Source organism: Amblyomma americanum, chromosome 3, assembly GCF_052857255.1.
Source record: "Amblyomma americanum isolate KBUSLIRL-KWMA chromosome 3, ASM5285725v1, whole genome shotgun sequence".
NCBI classification, from domain to species: Eukaryota; Metazoa; Arthropoda; class Arachnida; order Ixodida; family Ixodidae; genus Amblyomma; species Amblyomma americanum.
Genome location: NC_135499.1, coordinates 84,498,879 through 84,518,688, shown reverse-complemented (window position 1 = coordinate 84,518,688; position 19,810 = coordinate 84,498,879). Strand labels below are relative to the sequence as shown.

General features: G+C 47.2%; 1 protein-coding gene across 1 annotated transcript in view; it reads left to right on the top strand.

Moving 5' to 3' along the window:
- LOC144123119 (alcohol dehydrogenase [acceptor]-like) overlaps positions 1-19,810 on the top strand; it is a 67,878-nt gene that overhangs the window by 31,127 nt on the left and 16,941 nt on the right. The window contains exons 3-6 of the mRNA XM_077656021.1: positions 3,125-3,311; positions 7,767-7,898; positions 16,750-16,874; positions 17,052-17,219. Coding sequence (XP_077512147.1) covers positions 3,125-3,311; positions 7,767-7,898; positions 16,750-16,874; positions 17,052-17,219 — 612 coding nt within the window. The remainder of the gene's footprint in view (positions 1-3,124; positions 3,312-7,766; positions 7,899-16,749; positions 16,875-17,051; positions 17,220-19,810) is intronic.

The following is a 19,810-nucleotide window of genomic DNA, read 5'->3' as shown; positions in this document are numbered from 1 at the left end:
AGCAGTTTTGGTACGATCGGCCGCTTCCATGGGTACCTGCCAGTACCCAGAACGTAAATCTAGGGAGGAAAAGAGCTTTGCCCCTTGCAAACAGTTCAGAGCGTCATCTATGCGGGGGAGCGGATACACATCCTTGCGCGTTATCTTATTAAGGCGGCGGTAATCGACGCAGAAGCGTATGGAGCCATCTTTCTTTTTCACAAGGACAACAGGCGATACCCAAGGGCTACTTGAGGGCTGAATGACGCCGTTTTGAAGCATTTGGTCGACTTGCTCTGTAATAGTCTGGCGCTCGGCTGGAGACACACGATAGGGGCGCTGCCGCAGCGGCGCGTGGGCACCAGTGTCGATGCGATGGGTGACGGTGGAAGTTCGGCCCAAGGAAGTCTGGTGAGCGTCGAAGGAGGAGCGAAATTGATGAAGGAGGGCGAGAAGCTGTGTTCTGTGCGGCGGGGGAAGATCGGCGTCGATGGAGCGCAAGAACAATTCGGTAGAAGAGCGATCTGGCGTAGAGGCAGGAGGGCTGAGTGCGTTCATGGCGAGGAGTGGTGTATCGTCGGTCTCCTCGCGGATGAGCATAGATGCGATGGGTTGCACACTGCCGAGGCACTCACCAAGGCGCAGAGCGGTAGGGCAGGAAAACGGGTTAGAAACCAAAAGTATCGAAAGGCCAGCGGACACAGTCAGTACGGCGTATGGCAGAGGGAGACACTTGCGGTGCAGAAAAGTATGGCCTGGAGTAAAGAGGACAGTGTCGTCACCGATATAGTCGCAAGACAAGTGTACAAGAACGGAAGAGCACGGGGGAATGTCCATGTCTTCGGCGGCGAGGGCTTTAACACAGGCAACAGGAGGAGTAGCGTCCAGAAAAGAATTGGGCAGAGAAGAGAACCCGACTTCCGCTCGAGCACAGTCGATGATAGCTTCATGGGCGGAACGAAAATCCCAGCCCAGAATAACAGGATGGGAACAGGAAGGCAGCACGACGAATTCTATCGTGTAGAGGGAGTCCTGAATCACAACTCGAGCGGTACACGCCGCGGACGGCTTGATGTGCTGAGCGCTGGCCGTACGCAGCGACAGTCCAGCAATCGGCGTCTTTACCCTCTTCAACGAACTACATAACTTTTCGTCCATAACAGAAATCACTGCACCGGTGTCCACAAGGGCCAAGACAGTAATGCCCTCGACAGAAATTTCGATCAGATTAGCAGGGGATATGTGAGGCCTTGAAAAGTTCGACGGGGACGCAGTTCTCGCCTCAGGAACTGCGGCACCTAGTTTTCCTCCTGAGGCAGATCTGGGCGACGTCGCATAGGGGAAACGGAGCGGCGCCTCGGTGAAGGTGCACGGTGTCTAGAAAGGGCTGAACGGTCAGGAGAAAAAGGACGACTAGACGGCGGCTCAGCAGATCCGGAGTACTGACTCGTGGAAGGCCAGTAGGCGGGAGCTGGAGGAGGTGGCGCGTAGACTGGGAGACGGCGGCGACAAAGCCAGGCCACATGACCAGGCAAGCCGCAATTGTAGCAGATAGGCCGGTTGTCGATGGTGCGCCAGGGATTGCTTAGTCGTGGAGCCGGCCGAAGAGAAGGAGCCACCGCTCGCGCAGGTGTTGGAGGCAAAGCACAGGTAGGCGGTCGAGGTCTGGCGACGACGTCCGCGTATGTCAGCGGAGCGGCGACAGGTGGTTGCGGATGGGCGGGCGGAAGAGCCTCGGCAGCCTGCTCTTGGATGGCGTGTCGAAGGACCGGAGCCAAATCTGGAGCTTGCCCTGTAGGGTTCGGCAGAAGAGAAAGCTGACGCGCCACTTCTTCCCGAACAAAGTCTTTGATTTGTTGCAGGAGCGATGAAGTGTCAGGTGCTGGTGTCAGTCCAGCAAGCGACTCAACCTGTCGAGGGTGCTGTCGAGTCAGGAGCCTCTGCTTCCGCAGCTCCTCGAAGCTTTGACAGAGGGTGACGACTTCCGCAACGGTGCGCAAGTAGCGCGCTACCAGCATCTGAAAGGCGTCGTCGTCAACACTTTTCAAAATGTGTTTAATCTTGTCAGCTTCTGACATGTTGAGGTTGACACGCTTGCATAGGTCAATGACGTCTTCGATGTAACTGGTAAAGCTTTCGCCGACCTGCTGAGACCGTTCACGCAAGCGTTGTTCGGCGCAGAGTTTCCGAACAGCAGGACGACCAAACACTTCGGAGAAGGTTGTCTTGAAAGCAGACCAGATGCTAATGTCCAACTCGTGGTTCCGATACCACAGGTTAGCCACGCCGGTGAGATAAAAAAATTACGTTATTTAGTTTGGTGGCATCGTCCCATGTATTTTAAAGGCTCACCCTCTTGTAAGACGTGAGCCAATCTTCGACATCCTGCTCATCGGTCCCACTGAAGATGGTCGGGTCCCGTTGGCGAAGGGAGCCGGCGCAGGTAACAGCTGGGTCCACTTGCACGGCTTGATGTTGAAAGTCGTGAGGCATCGCAGGTGGCGGGAGAGTACGGTTGCGCAATTCCAGGGCTGTTACCTGGCTCCTCCACGAAATGTAAGGCGGGGGTTTATTTAAAACAGCCGGGAGGAAGGGAGCAGCGGCGAGAACAATCCGAGGGCAACCAGGTCGGGCACAGACACACGTGGCGATAACAATACGGCTGACGCGCAGGGCCATCTTCTTCGTTTTCACGAGTCATCTGCTTCGTCTGGGTCATCATCTTCTTCACAATATATATATATATATATATATATATATATATATATATATATATATATATATGTGTGTGTGTGTGTGTGTGTGTGTGTGTGTGTGTGTGTGTGTGTGTGTGTGTGTGTGTGTGTGTGTGTGTGTGTGTGTGTGTGTGTGTGTGTGTGTGTGTGTGTGTGTGTGTGTGTGTTTATGTTGTTTTTACATGTTCTTTGAGGACTAATAAAAGGGTATGGTTCATATACCTCAGCAATTTTAGGTGTATACTTTACGTCCCGCCTGTGCAAAATAGTAAACGCCTAATTAATGTCCGCTATGCATACAGGGATATGGCGAACACTACCAAAGAATATTATTCAAATGGACGACCTTCTTATGTCCAAGCATTACACCTAAAATACCAATGCAGACCACCAGTGCCGTTCATTTGCAGATAAATCGAATCCCAAGAGGTAAAATCTTCGGCGGCTCAAGCTCAATCAACCACATGATTTACTCTCGTGGAAACCCGAAGGATTACGACAGATGGGAATCCGAGTTCGGCGCCGAGGGATGGGGCTTCGATGCTGTCCTACCCGACTTCAAAGCCATCGAGACTTCGTACCTCGGAGTTGACAACGGTAAGGGTGGCGTGCAATTCTTTCCGGATTAACTCATTTGTTCTCCTAATGTTTACGATTTCTGTTTGCACCTTCGCCTTGCCGTTGTCAAGAATCTACCTGCTAAAAAATAGTAGCAGCTCAGAGTTCACTATTCATGCCTTTTCTATCAAGAGCACTTCGTACTACAAAGGGCAAGCCCATTTCATTCGAAGAAGAAAGCTCTCGTATAATTAGCGTTGCCATTAAAAATGCGTTTGCAATAAAATTCCGACGTCAAAGAAAAAAATGCTAAAGAGGAGGTGCGTGCCCCCTGTCGCCAGTGTTCATGTCTTTTGTTTGTGATTTTTATTTTCTGGTGCCACGGGAAGCATATGCCTCTGACGACACCACGAGTTTATGAGCAGCGGCAGTAAAAGGTGTGAGTGTAATGACAATAGTATTCAAGCAACAAGAATAAGCTGGGAGCATTAACATTTGCAAGCAAGAATTTCACACGCCTTTGAAAGTATGTTAGCTAAAGAAAAAAACACCGTTTTTCACAAATACTCTTGGCCTTCGCCTGCAGTGTATGACAGCGAACACGTTTCGAGAGTGACTCTGGCTGCGGAACTGCAATGGCATTTCTTAGGCCCCTTCTGTGCAAAATATCCAGACGGTCAAGCTGTGATACTGACACGGAAATTCGGAAATTAAAGGCAGTTGGTACATCATGTGACTAATCACCAGTTCTTCGTGAACTCTTACCAGTGAGGAAGCGTGGTTTTCCCATTGCGGACTTGCGATTCTACGGAGCACATTCAGATGCTAATATAGAGACGAACATTCGAGTCTACAGCTCATCGCCACTGTAGACGGGAGTCAAAAATGACGCTCAAAAAGCGCATGTGACGGAACTGACGAATGCAGCAGTGACCGAGGACTATCTTCAATCGAGCATAAGGTCTTCTTATACCTGGAGACATGACGAAGCCGAATTTTTCCACTGACAGAGGCAATCCCAAACCCTGAAGGTAATCTTTTACAGAAAGTAGGGCCGGTCAAGCTATCCATGTAAATCGCTTGTGTCGGTAGCCAGTAAACTAAAGACAAATGTCGCCTGCATATATGGACATACGCACATTTATTTATTTACGGTACACCCTGCAGTGCCGAAGCATTTTAGCAGGGGAGTGGGCACAACCTAAAGTGACGAGTACGTGAATATAATCCCACCAAAAGGGAGGGATGACAAAAGAAAAATCCTGCGAGATAAGTAGAACAGATAAAAACACAAAATACATGCAGCGCTTTAGGACAAAGCGCACAGTCATTGGTTTAAGAGAACGGTGCAATTAGAAATCATTAATTATACTTAAAAATTCATCTCCGGGAGCACCCTAAACTTCAGCTGGCAACTTATTCCATTCAGAAATACTGGGGGAAAAAATACTTCATGTAGTTCGTTTTGCAGGTAATTTCGCGCATTTTGAAACTGTGCTCACTTCTGTTTGAAGCTTATAGAGGGGTGGTTTGAGGTATATAAGCTTGTGAATGCCTGTCGATTCAGTGTATATTGCATGCAGTAGTTTCAGCCGGTGCTTCTGGCGTCTTATGTGTAGCAGTTCTTATGTCACGTCTTTTATGTAGCTTATGGCTGCAGTTTGTCTGCACTGAATCGGCGAGACTTGCCACTACAACATTAGAAAGCGTTAGGGAAGGAACACTTCCGATACAGGCCTTTAGGTGCTTATGGTACTCCTTAACCGCACTCGAGTTGCACTATCACTGACAAAGGAGGGTATGAATCTTACGAGACGCGCCTCTACGCCTTTGCTTTGTGGACTATTCCGTATTGAGCTCTGAAGGACACTATCATAAGCCTTTGCGAAGTCAAAGAAAATAGATAGTGTGGAAAGCTCAAAGGCGTTGTGATGTTCAATTTGGCTTACAAAGCCCAAGACGTTATCTTGCGCACTTAGACCCCGGCGGAAACCAGTCGCACATTTTATTAGTGCTTTGCTGTCATCAAACCACCTCGATATTCGTTCACTTGACAGCTTCTCCATCATCTTAGCAGCACAAGATGTCAGTGATACAAGACAACACGAAGCCAGGTCCACCATCTCTTTGTAAGGCTTTAGCACAGGAACAACACAAGCCACCTTCCATGACGGCAGAACGTCGGCAGTCTACCAAACTCGATGGACGTAGTAAGAAGCGACTTCCCGTGTTCTAGAGGCAGGTTCCGCAGCATTTGGTTGGTGATAGCGTCGGGACCTGGTGTACACCGGCTCCGCAGACGGCTGAGCGCTGTCTGGAGCTCTCTAAGCGTGAACGGGGCTTCCTTGACAGATGTGCAGGAAGCAGGCGGATGACAGAGGTTAATTCCAGAATTTGCACGTGCAAACGCATCTGCAAATGCCTCAGCCGAGCGCGCAAGGCCTGATTCCCCAGCAAGACTGCCAATGACTCGCCATATTCTCGTCATGGGTAAAAATACAGGCAAGCTAGCTCAGAAGGAGGCCCATTGCGACCTACAGAGATTTTTCGTGTGTCATCGAATGGCAGAATTCATCCTACTAAAGGCAGTTGTCAAGCCTGTGTCATTCTTTTTCCGCAAAATTTGTCGCTCCGTCTTTCTGCGCACTGTGCAAGGGTTTTAATCCGGGGCCTGAAAATGGTGAGAAATCTTGTCCGCCGAAGGTGCTGCCAAATTCCTGGAAATCATTTCATCAATAACATCACTGGATACACATGGTAGGTACTATCTGGACTTACCACAGTTGATAACATGGCAGATTCCAGAGCCGCGCATACGAAAGTCGCCAGCAAACACAAAAAAATCGGGTAGTGGTCAATATCCATGTGGTCACGTGCCATCGACCACTTCACCTGGACGCCAAGTGAATGCCAAGTCATGGCCGTAGCTATAACTGAGGCTGGAGGTCGGAAGAAAATGGTTCTTCCATCATTGGCAACACACCGGTCGAAATTGCCAATGGCGTCGACAAGTTTGGCTTTGCAGGAATCCGTGTTTCACCCCAGACAGAACGATGGGCGTTGAAATTTGCTATCATCTTGTGCCTCCGCATCTATCACATTTTTTCGCGGCGGTTGTGTGCCGACTGCAACAGCCTACTTTCTTCTAACCGCATGCGCACCCGCAAACTACGCGACACGCAGCGGCGGCCCGCTCCTTCTACGCAGTTTGGGATGCTAACAGGGCTAAGTACTCCAAACGTCAGGTTACACGCTTCTGTCCTCGGAAAAAGGTAATCACAGGTGCCTTGGCCGATGGGACCACTGACGACGGTTCTGAGATTGTAAATGTCTTCTCATAGACCCGATTACATGAAAGCATGCGGTAGTCCGTACTTTGTTCAGGTGCCGGTATTACTTAGTGTTGCTAATTACTAACACCCTTCTAGCATGTCAACTACAAAACTGGCCGGCACCTCCCGCGAAACCGGTGTCTGGGCAGAGCAATGATTGCGCATTCCGAGGCCTCTGGTCAGGGGATCAAATTTGGTAACGTCACTCTTGTTGAAAGCCAGCCAAGGTAGTTCAGCTAAAGCTTTCAAATGGCTAGTTGGTTTACGGATTCCAAACACTGTAACTAACGCTAAGGAGACACGGACACACTCTAGACTTGCAACTGATGTTTGATTGCGGGACGGAAATATTTATACGCTCGCTCAGCATTTTTTAACGCTCTATCTTTTAGTGTATTTAAAATGAATTTTTATAGCTTGCTATCGAATCACAAATTTATGTCATTGGGCTCTATCGCAGTTTAAGCTTATTTATGCTTTCATCGGTCCTAATTTTAGGTGTTATGTGCCTTCTTTTATTTCAGAGCTTCATTTATTGTTATTGGTGTTGTTTTTTCGGTTCTGCTTTTGTAACGTTTACACAAGTTCGCATGCAATACTGATGTCATAATTAACCTCGGGATTTGATTTTGATGTTGCCTTTCTTTATCATCACTTGACGCGACTGCAGCTGATAGGTGGCACCAGCTGAGAGAGTGTATAAATATTCCCGTCCCGTAATAAAATATCAGTTGCAACTCTAGCGCCTTTCGTGTCGCTTCTTTCTGCGCCCGTGTTTTTTTAGCGCTTGTTACCTTGTCGGAAATCAAGGTAGTTGCGGCGAGAAAGTTGAGCAAGGTACTTAAGACTTCAACGTCATGTTACGTGAGCCTAGTTCGCTGAAGAGACAGCTTCTGGAGTCCTCGCATACACTAAACTTATTGGGGAACATAAAAAAAAATCTCGAGGGTCCTGCAGTCCGAGTACGATCACAGCCTTCGCATAGCTGCATTTTGCGCACGTGGCATCCCGCACTGCCACGAACCGAGGCCACGATATAGTCTCCAATATGTCGCCCCCCCCCTGCCTTTCCCCCTCCCAACAAGATGACTCACATGGCGGGGAGTCTATTGTGATGCTTGCCATCATTTTCTCAACCTGAAGCCTTATTTTCATTCCGCAGGCTACCATGGTGAAAGTGGAGAGGTTCCCGTGTCTTACCCGACGTCACATACAAAGTCAACCGACGTATTCCTAGAGGCGGGTCGAGAACTTGGCTACAGCAATAATGACTACAACGGCCCGAACCAAACAAGTAAGACGACACATATTCCTTCTGTTCTTGTTCCTAGCGAAAAAGGTTGGCATTTTAGACCGAGAAAACAAAATGCCCATAGGCCGCCGCGGTAGCTCAGTGGTTATGTCGCACGCCTGCAGACCCGAAAGACGCGGGTTCTATCCCTGCCGTGGCGGTCGAGTTTCGATGGAAGAGAAATTCTAGAGCACCGTGAACTGTGTGTTGTAAGCGCACGTTAAAGAACCCCAGATGGTCGGAATTTCCGGAGGCCTTCACTACGGTGTCCCTCATAGCCTCAGTCACTTTCTGAGGTTAAACCAAAACGACCAAAAGTTTGCTCCGTTCTGTGACCAAAATCCATTAAGCGAAATCGTTTGCTGTTTTTCACACCATCACCACATCGTAATTTTCTTTTTCAGATCCTGATGAACGGGAGAGATCTTTATTAGCACATACTGTGACACTTAAGCCACCAGTTTCATTCGTAGCGTCAAGCACCCTTTTTGTAACTAGCAATTCTGCTCCATGCGTTTGCTTGAGACTTACTGACCGTTTTGAATGCTGCTGAATTATTGCAATAACATACTACCCCATTTAGGAAGCGATGAAAGCAGGGCAGGTCAATTCAGTTCACCTTATGCTCAAATACCTCCATACAGGAGTGTTATATTGGGGGGTCGGGCTACACATTTCATAATACACTAATCATAATGCCGACATTGTGGCCACCTGGGAGATTTTTAGAGGCCACATAGTGACTGCAGATCGGTGAGGAAGGACATTCTAACTGCATGTGGTTGGGAAAAAAGTTGCAGGACGGTTATCCCGGTGCAACACATGATTCTGTGAGAACTATTAAGGTATCTATATTTTGAAATATTTTCAGGTATAAAATATGAGGGAGTTTTCGCCACATACTACTAGGCTAGCTGTATCTTCTCCAATGCACCACTCTATCCGCACCTTCTCCTCGGGCGGCGCTTATCGCAGCAGCTGCCTTAAATGGACACTGCTACATTCCTCCATCTCGCCATTCTCTACAACCTCCTTCCACTCTAACTACCCTCCAGATGGTCGCTGTAGTAACCACCCTTCGGTTGCGCATTCCAATGATGTCGCCATAGCCTCTTTCACGGTAGCCCTTCTTTGCTTCGAGAGCAACTACAGTCAGGGTTGTTCTCGGGGCAACCGCCATCCACTTGCGTCTAAACTTCGCCACTCTTCAACGTTCAATAACAACCATCCTCCGGTTCGGGATTCCTCCGCTCTCACCGCACACTCCCCCCCACTGTAAATACATTCAGTTTACACCTTCCTACGCTCTCGCTATTCCCTTCTCATTCCCCGGCAACCTTCCTCTTCCTTCCAGGGTAACTGCCAACCAGCTAGTTTCCGTAGCAACCACTCACCGGTTCCGCCTTTTTACGCTCTCGCCATACCCTCCTCCTTCCATGGTTAACATCCCCTGGGTGAGGATTTCTCCGGTCTCGCAATAATCTCTTCCTTCCACGGTGAGCTCCTTCAGAATAGTTCCATTGGCAACAACCCACCGGTTACGGGTTTCTCCATTCCCGCCATACCTTCGTCCTTCCACGGTGAACACCATCCGAGAGGTTGCCATGGCGACGCACCACCTGTTACGCCGATGGCTACGGCATATCACTGCTACTACTACTACCAGTTTAGAAGCACTTCTTGTTAGGCTAATTGGTGCATGGTTGTTCTTGAAGACGATTAGTGCCCACACAAAAGACAGACACAGGAAAAATAATAGGAAGACGGAAGGAGTGCATTCTTTGCGTGTTTTTCCGTCGTCCTGTGCACAACTGGTTTCTAAGTATTCCTACTACTACCATTATTACTACTACTACGGCGCAAAATGGAGGAACGAGCGCTTAACACTGTCCCTGTAAAGAGATGTAATGACACAAATGCTACCTGGTGCGAAGGCATGAGGACGAACACATAGAGACAGGCATGCCGCCAGCTACCATCTGAATTTACTTTTCAGAAAGGCATCTAATAAGCTATAACGACTACCTTCTTCAGATTTTGTGAGAGGTGGTGAATATCCGTATGATATCACGACGATCAGTTGCTTTTTTTGTTCTTGACCCCTGATTCGCATTCGACTTTGGCTTTAGTTGCTTTATACCTTGCTCACAAATGCTAATAATCATGTGTTCCCGGTAGCCAGCGTGGCGAAATCGCTTAATTGGACAATCAACGCTATGCGTAATCTCACGCTCGCAATTCTTTTCCAATGTTGGATAATTCCATGCTGGACAATTCAGGAAGGCGCTCTATTGGGAGAGAACAATCCTTTGAATGACCTGAGATTATAAAATAAGAATACCAGCAGGGCTTATAAAACAAGTTTTCTCGAGCACTGTCAAAGGTACCAAATAATTAAGATTACAGAACAGTGGTAACAAAGACAAGGGAAGTAAAGGACGTAATACGCTAGCGCTGACTGACAACTGATCTTTTATTGAGGGAAACGCCCACAATATATAGGAAAGCAGTGGCAGTTGTAATCAGTTCCAGTGAACGTCACATAGTGTAAAGGGCCATAAAAGCAATAAAAGACATAACAAGAGATACCATACAAATCTGATACTTCTTACCTATTTTTGAAAGCAGATGTAATACGCTTGCTTCTTCATTATAAGGGAGTCAGGTTTTGTAGCAGGAAGTTAAAGAAAATTTGAAGTTCCTTCGTGAATAATCGGATCTCGATAAAAGCACGCATTCTTATGCCACTCGTTACACGAAGCAGTGGTGGTCGGTCACGGCCCTGACAAATAATGCTACTAAAAAAAACGTCATACACAATGCCAACACTTCGAAATTAATTCCATAAATTAGAGATTGATTTACTAACAACTTTTGTACGAAAACTGCGCTAACAATTTTAGGGTCCTTCATAACTAGGTAAATAAAAAATGTGATCTTTTTCTCTTTTTTGAGGTCACTTCGTGAATATTTTAGGTCAAGGCGTATAATTCTGTGTATTTTGCATAGCGAACATTTCGTGTTTCGATTTTGTGTTCTTAACACTTTGCCCTATCTCTGTCTGCTTTACGAGAGAGGCTGCAGGCTTTATTCACGTCGCTCTTTCCCAAGCGACGTCTACCCACAGCCTCCCCAATCAATTTTAAAATAAACAAGCTATTGCTATTATTATTGTTATTGTTATACATGTCCGTCTGGTTTAAAAACACTTATATGGAGGACCAGTAGGCTATTATTGCTGGGCACTTATTGGGTGCTCCAAGGGTTGTATAGCCAGTAAAGCTGTCACTCAGTTCCTTTAAAGCCTTAACGTTCTAGTTCCCGAAACGGCATGCTAGCCGAGGCGCAAATGTTTTCGCATCCACCGACAGCCAGCTCATAGGATCTCGGGACAACTCAGCCAGCTTGCATTGGCTCGCAACAGTGAGAGATTGGGCTACTTGGTAATAGCAAGACATAAAGGCAGGAACAGCGTCAAAGTGTAAAGGCATATAAGGGATAAACGCCACCACGCTGTAAGAAAGTCTTTCTCTAATTCGAGAGTTGGTGGTATCCACTCTCCCTGTCAGCCGAATATCCGCGAGTTTTTATTTTTAAATGGTTAGAAGTTTATTCCGCTAACTAATGCCCTACTTCCCAGGCTGGACTGGTTAGGAAAAGAGCCCGCGCCTTCAACTCACGTCACTGTGAGCTTGAACGCCAGAAATGGGCTTTTACTATACATGGAGAATCTAGTGGGTAGTTTGCAACAGCGCAAAGACGGGACCAAGATAATGAGACACACAATTGCGCTGGCAACAAGTCAAAATTCGTCTCAAGGGCAAGTGTGTGCTTCGTACTTTTTGTCCCATATTATCGCTGCTAATTCCTTTGTGTAAGTATGCACCAGCCAGCACGTATCAGCGTTGTTATCGAATTTAAAGCTCCGAATCATCAACGATCCGTCGAAGGAGGGCAGAGGCAGCACCGTTTTATTAATATTGACGAAGCGTAGGCTGATGGGCCATAATGCGAATCATCGGGAAAAAAATAACAAATGAAGAGAACGCGTTCACAACAGGAAGTAGAATAAAGGAGGACACTGGAAGGAGTAGATTACTCGTTGCTCTTGTGAGCGTGTCCTTTTCACAGTCTTTTTCTTGTATCCCTTTTATTAACACTCCACTACTGAAAAGCCGAACACCAGGCCGGTGTAAAGCTTGTACTAATTAGAAAAACCGGTCGATAATCGGCGGCATCGGAAAGTAAATGCCGCACCTCCCGCCTGCGAGCCTGATGCTGAAATTACTACGCCACAGCTTGGGTCCGGACGAACACCAGTGTTGGTCTGTTCAATGCTCTTATGTGTCTATTTCTCTTTTTTTTCCCTTTAAATCTTGGCTCTCATTGATTCGTTCCACTCGCGGCTTCCGACGGCGAAGCAGTGTCAGTGGAAATGAGCATGAAAACGGCCAAATTTCGCACCGTCGCTGCATGCGCACACGAGGAGCCTCGAAAAATATTTCCTGTGGGCCACGCTTTATTCAGTCCCACTTCGATGTCTTCAGTAAAGTGTTTTTACTCTCCATCTAATCATGAGCATCGGTGAAGTCGATCTCTTGCATCCGGTTGTTATGCTGCGAATTCTTCAGGCAGACAGCATGTTGCGCCAAAAATATTTGACGCCTGCCCTGTGATTCACTAGTATCCCAAGCAGCTCTAGCCAGGACCGCATTCTGTCTCATCGTCTGCCAGGCTTCGGGCAATGGAAACTGACCGTGCTCGGGTAAGGACAGCAGGAGCAATTCATGCGAGGAAACGAACTGCGTAGTATTTCTCTCGTTTCGTCCTTGTGAGCACTCAGCGTATTGAAGCTACAGAGAAATAAGTACCAACTAGCGTATTTAAATCAAGTGCACAGAAAGCAGAGCCCACTTCTGCTCAGCCTTAAGGGCTTTAGTCAGTTAATGCCCAGATATGCAGAACTCATCGTTTGTACTTAGCATTCATAGATCACCACGACTCCTCGCACCACTACCAGTGCAGCGGCTAAGCGATGCGCCACTGCACTGGCAGGTGGCTGTTTCTATCACAGCCACCTCTAGGGTCTGTGCGACCTACGTTGCTCCTCACGAGCTACCTCCCGCGACCAATCATTAATTTAACTGCCGCCTGCCTCCTATTGGCTACACCTGGCGCGGCGCTCCTCAAACCTTACCCGAGCATCCTCCTATTGGCTGAAACTTGCACGATGCTCCACTGAACTTACCCCAGCTTCCTCGGATTGGTTGCTGCTTGCGCGACGCTCCTCCGACTAACCCGAGCTTTCCCGAGTAACTAGAATTAGCTCGGGATAGTTCGCAGCGCAAGAAAAGAAAGGGTACTTGCTCGGGGTTGTAAAAAGTAGTCCACAAGAACTCGCGTAAACTTCTGTTATTCGGACCACAAGAGAAAAGATTCTTGCTTGGGGCTGGATAATACGGTCCACAAGACAAGATTGTTAATCGAGGTTTGTAGGTCTGGAATAGTGCTTTCGGACTAGAAGATGCATTTAACGGGCCACAATCTCACGTATACAGATCAGAAAGACCCTTCACAAGATATCTGATGCCTGACCGGGCCTGGTGGTAGCGGCGGACTGGTGTCCGGACGCCATTATGAGAGTTGATGTTCCACCCCAGGCCGGTCAGAATGAGTCCGCGGGTCGGATGTGGCCTGCGGGCCACAGTTCAGATTGCACTGATTTAGGAGAACGAAAGTGATATACCCTAAAACTTCGATTCTGTGAGTAGTGAATCACAGATTGCGGTGTAAAAAACCTATAGTGATGTTTACGTAAGGATGTTTATGATGTGCGAATAAAATGTTATAATGTGCGTTAGGGTACCGCTAGAACACCTAAGGAAAGAAGCGAATTTCCATTCAGAATCGGACGAAACATACTTAGAAAGAATCTGAGACAGGCTTTGCTTGAAGGAAATCAAACATGTCTTAGTAATATAAGCAAACGTTAACCGCTATTTTCACCTAGCTTCATTTCGTGCACCAACTTGCTGACAGATGCTGAGATGAAAGCCGTCAGAGATCGGATGGAAATTTATGCGACCGTCTTCAAATAAAATTGACGTTAGATCTTATATTAACTGGACGATCAATAATGTAAATGAGGTAAAGCCAGGGCCTAAGCATCATACCTTCAAGAACACCAGAAATAACTGAAGAACGGGTGGCTGAACATTTGTCTGAATAGACAGATTGCTTTCTGGTAGTCAAAACGCTGCAAAGCCATTGTCTTACTCAGAATTGAGGTTTAAGCGCAGAATTTTTAGAAATAGATAATAATGTAATGGTTTTCATACTCTGCAAACACAGAGTTAATAAGAAATTTTAAGTCAAGGGTGGAGCTTTCAATTTTAGCAAAAAGGTTGTTTGGGTGCCTCAGGAAGGTTTTTAAGAAAACGTGAGGTCAGGATGAAAGAATTGGTCAAAAATGAGGAATTTGCCACTGCTAGAATAAACGACATGCACTATAAGTTTCTAACAGGCGCTGCCAAGAGAAATGCGATGGTAGTTTGACAAGAAAGAGCGACAAGGTTTGGTTTATGGGGGTTTAACGTCCCAAAGTGACTAAGGCTCTGGGAGACGCTGTAGTGAAGGGCTCCGGAGATTTCGACCACCTGGGGTTCATTAACGTGCACTGATATCGTGCATAGTACATGGGCCTCTAGGATTTCGCCTCCAATGAAATTCGACCGCCGCTGCCGGGATCGAAACGGCAGCCGGCAGCCGAGCGCCATAACCACTCAGCCACCGCGGCGGCTCCCTGTGTAGCTGCGCTGAGATAGACAGCATAATTATAGTTCTTTACATTTTTGCAATCTGGTCGTGTACAGCAGGAGTTTTTTTGTCTTGCGGTGTGAACAAATATTTACACAATCAGTCATTTTAAACTTTCAGATCAATATAAATCTCACAGATTAATGAACTGTGCATTATAATCACAGCAAAACTTTGCGCTAATGCTGATATGGCAGCGATGAGGTACGTTGTGCGGAGTAAATGCCCCGCCTTTGGCCAAGGTGTTCCTGGATCTATAACCTTCATCCCATGCTCCCAACCCAAATACCAGATTTCTGAGTGTGGTCATGGCCGATCGCAGGCAAGTTCGAAAGAGAGCGGCTTTCCTGAAGGTGCCTCGTTTACTTACATGAAGCAGGTCAGCTCAGGCTCACTCGAGCAACAAAATTTTGGAAGCAAGCGACATGGGTATTTTTTTCTCACTGACATGGACATCAAAGAAATATTGGTGCCAGATTATGGCAGCGGCTGCTCCTCTCGACGTAACTGAAGAAAACAAGCTATGACGTGGGTAGTTTTTCACTGCGGCTTAGAACGACGCTGACTCCAATTGCGACGCTCGTACCGTTTTCTCCTGCGAAACTTCGGAAGCATTAACCATTTCGGTCAAAAAGAGAAGCCGGTGTGATCAGCCCCAGCTGGTTCGAGAATTTATAGACCCATTCGCGTGGCCACGCAAGGCTGCCAGTACTGCTGAACTGTCACAGAGCGAACGCAAATAGCCATATTGGCCTATGAGGGACTTGACTGATTCATGGCTGAGGAGAAGGGTACACTGAAGCTGGCGCTGATTCAGGGTTTCGGAATCAAGTTCGGTTGCCCAAGTGGGCCTCCGCAGCAGCCAGGAGACCAGGGAATAATGGACGCGTCCTTGAGCTGGCTGCTTTGCACATATACACTGCGTACCTGCCCAAGTTTTTGTTGCGGAACGAAGCACGCTGGATGGGACATCGACGGCAACATGAAACCAAGGGATGTAGATATAACAGCCACAACAGTATAAAGGGCATGCCACTCGCCTCTTCTTGCTTTCGTGAGAGCCGGATCATGGGTCCAGTTCGCTCGGGTTCACGTGGTTCACATCCCATGTAAGGCATATGCAAGGTGATCACCTAACTTTTAGAACCCTGGACAAACACCAAAACTAAGTTTATAACTTCACAAAACCTTCGTTAGCATACATTCCCATAATTTTGTTTTCCAAAAAAGCACTGCGAAGTATAAGCAACGCTGTATAGTACAAGGCGGCGTAGGGCTAATTTTCACCACGTGCAGTTTTGTACTTTCCACGGAAATCTTTGGTACATAGGAATTTTTGAAGTTCGTTTCAGTGATAATTTCATTTCCGCGTTAATCTTGTGGCGTTTTTGGGTGTTTACAACATTACCTCACATGTTGCCCCGGTCACGACCTGGAAAGGAGTGTCGCTATCACCTCCCTAGAGAAGGCTGGGATGCCACACGGGTCTGTAGAGGAATTCGCTTACACGCGTTAGAACCGTACAGTGGGGATGGACACTTGCCACTTTCTCCTACAATTTATTCAGGATACTGAATTGAACTGATGGGGAGAGTAACATGACCTTTTTGGGTATTTGTGGACGTGGCTAGGTCTCAAAACGCTGCCGAAATCTCACATCCTTAATTTACTTTCTAATGCGTTGCTACGTTAGAGCAAATTCCTGTCATTCTGCCGCAAAGCTAACCCCACCTGAAGTCAGCAGCCTCACCCTCCGTCCCGCCAACTCGCGCTCAGTGTGCGCTCGCTGTAGCCTGTGAGCAACCACGGCGAGTGCATATTTGGTCTAACAGTGGTCTCTCTAAGCGGACAAAAATCAGACACTTTTCTCAAAAGCAGCTGACTTAATGTTATCTGTGCTAATGGTCATTATCAGCTCTACTGATTATTACAGAAGTGGCTCACTATTGCTACAGTACAACCCTTACAAATAGGATCGTCGTTGCTTCTGTCTGCCCTGCTGTGCCGAATGTTTCCGGCGCATTATTTCTTGTTCCAGGCTTTTCACTCGTTCAGAACAACATCAAGAACGGGGAGCGCTGGAGCTCGAGCAGGTCGTTCATCAACACCACGGTCCGAAAGAGAGCAAACCTAGACGTGGCACTTTTCTCGCACGTGACTAAGGTATTGGTTGCATGTAGCTTCTTTTTAGAAAAAGGCAGTTCTTCAACTCTTAAAACACTTAGTAAAGTACCCCTGAGATGTTTTGTATATTGATGTAGTGATCTTGCTGTTGTTGGGCTCGATGCATCTCAAACTTGAAATTGATCGACATAAATTTGAGATGAACTCTGTACACAGGTTCTCTTCGAAGGAAAAACCGCCGTTGGAGTCGAGTACAAGCGTTACCTTACAACTCACACAGTCCGGGCAAAAAAGGAAGTTATTCTCTCCGCTGGCGCCATAGCTACCCCGCAGCTTCTCATGCTGTCTGGCATTGGACCGCAGGAGCACCTGGAATCCTTTGGGGTATGTGCAATGCCTCATGTTCTAGCAATGGTCAATAATTACCCTGGAAATGTTTATTTGTTGAAAAGTTTTGTGCAGCCGGCAGGTAAAATTTTAAGCGACATACGCGAGACGAGGAGGAAAAGGAGGAATATGAAATTATGGAGGTTAACCAGTGAGGTTACAACGGTTCCAGCGCCTCCACTACTTGAGCCATGTGCCTCGCCTTGCTGTATCGAATTTTTAAGACCTGGCATTTTCTTGGAGAGTGCGTATGTGCAGTTCAATGAATTGTGAAGTGTCCTTGACCCTCCTGCGCTGCAGAATGCCGCGACTAAGTCTCTATTTATGTCGATCTAACTTTTCTCTGACCAACCTCAGTAAGTCTTTTGGCGAAATTGAGTCAATAGATCACTTTTCCCTCTTTTTCCGGTGATTCGCTTCTCTCTGTAAAACTTACTTGGAGATCCCCCTCGCTCGGCTGGGGCTACCGCTATCTATATTCTTCCTCCTCTACTTCGGAACAAGCGCCAAAGGATATGCCTTTAAACCAGTGTGCGATTTTAGTCACGGATATATAATTGCGTCAGATACATTCCTACGCTAGAATGTGAATTCACAACTTTGTGACTTCCGTTTTTTTAATCACCTTTTTTAATCAAAGTTCGAGTCTTCGTGTCAAAATCATCCAATTACTCCTCTCCTTGCTCATGTGTGCGTTTCTAACAGCAATGCACCCCGGCCAATCCCCAGCCTTGGGTACGTGCCATTAAGCCTGAGCAAATCATCATCATCATCAACTAGAAAAATCTAGTTATCTCTCCGGCACATCATTGTGAGTGTGCCCTGTAACCAGCGGTCACAGTTGATTTTTAGCTTCCGCAAATAGTCGAACAATTCTGAAGTACTTCTTTTGCAACCTTAAAATGCCTTCTCATTTTTGAACACCAAAAAAGTTCGTTCTATACTTAGCGATGTCCCAAATGATCCTGTCGGAAACGCCTAGCTGCTTTTTCACGTTCAACTTTCGCTGCTGGACGAAACATACACCACGTTTCCTGCTGTAATCAGTTTCATGCTCATAAAAACCCTTATTGTGAATGGGAATACTAGCCACGACAAAGAAGTTTCAGGCAATATTCGTATTCTCTTGAACACAAACTGTCATTCTGTCCTCACCTCTGAGGTGATGAAATAACATTAATTTTACCCGTCAAAGAATCAGAGGGCGATGAAGACTTCAGTCGTGCCCATCGTGAGCTTCCTCCCTTTTCAGCAGGCTGGGATCCCTCGGGATTAAGCGGTGTTCAGGGCGAGACGGATGATATTTTTTGACCTTCTTCTTTCTGGCTGACCATTAAAGCCTCCCAGGACTCTATATTTCTGTCTGGTTCGTCGTGGCTAGGGCATGTCCACACCATGCGGATCATGTATGCAATTTCTTTACACTGTTTACAGCTCGGGTCTTGGATCGCCGGATGCCATCTGCTTAGTGCTTGTGGGTTGGGAAAAACCCCCGTCTGTAACTTTCTCCATATGACCTCTTCCTTTCTGCTGAGATCCTTGCATGCTCCAGGTAGAGTCTATGTTTCTACTCTTTAATGGCAAAGAACATCTGGGTACGTGCTCAGCTCATCGTCTGTCTGAAGGGGTTCTGTGCTCGACGAAAACGCATTGGAATCCCGGTTTGTGAGCCCTAGGCCAATGCGTGCGCCGTCTCGTTTCCTCGGAGGCTCTTGTGGGCCTGCGAACTAGAAGCATTCCGAATTTTGACTGCTTCAGCATATACCCTGCCTGCGTTGTAGTTGCGGATAGCCGATATTGAATCTGTTACAATCACCCTGACATTCTGTTGAGTTAGGGCCAGCGCAATCGCTATCTCCTCAAGCCCGAGTCTCGGTCTGCGCCCTCCCTGGCTGCTAGGGCTACGAAATCCGTTCTGCCTTCGTATTCCGCCTCTTCCATGTAAACCACGTCCTGGCTAGTTGTTCTCTGTAGAGCTTTCGCTCTGTCCTTTCGTCTACCCTCATGGTGTGCCTGATGCATGTTCTTTGGGAGAGGTGGTATTCTGATTTTGTTCCTTAAGTCTGTTGGGATATTCTCCGCATGTGTGAGCCACGCTCGAGTTTCGAAGCCTAGATTTTCTAGTATTTTTAACCCGAAAGGCTGCGTTGGAGTCGTTGCTGTTGCGCTACTCTGGTAGCCTCAATGAGCTCGTCTAGTGTGTTTGAAATTCTTATGCTCAGAATGTTCTGGGTGGATGTGAACGTGGGGAGGTCCAGGGCGGTCTTGACATCTTTCCTGATTAGGATTTCAGTCTTGTTCTTTTCTTCTTCGGCTAGCCGTAGATATGGTGCCGTGTATGGGATTTTATACTGATTACGAATAATTGTAGGTACGTCCCCTTGATTCCCGCGTGTTTCTTTGCTATTCTTTTGAGTAGCCTACACCTCTGGCCTACACTTGATTTGATTTTTTGTATCGTTTCGGAGTTAGTACCGTTTGTCTGTGTCCTAAGACCCAGTACTCCAGTCATGTCTAAAGAGGGTATTTTGTCCCCGTTTACCGTCAACGTTATCCCATGTTCATGGTTCATTCTTTGTCTTTTTTGT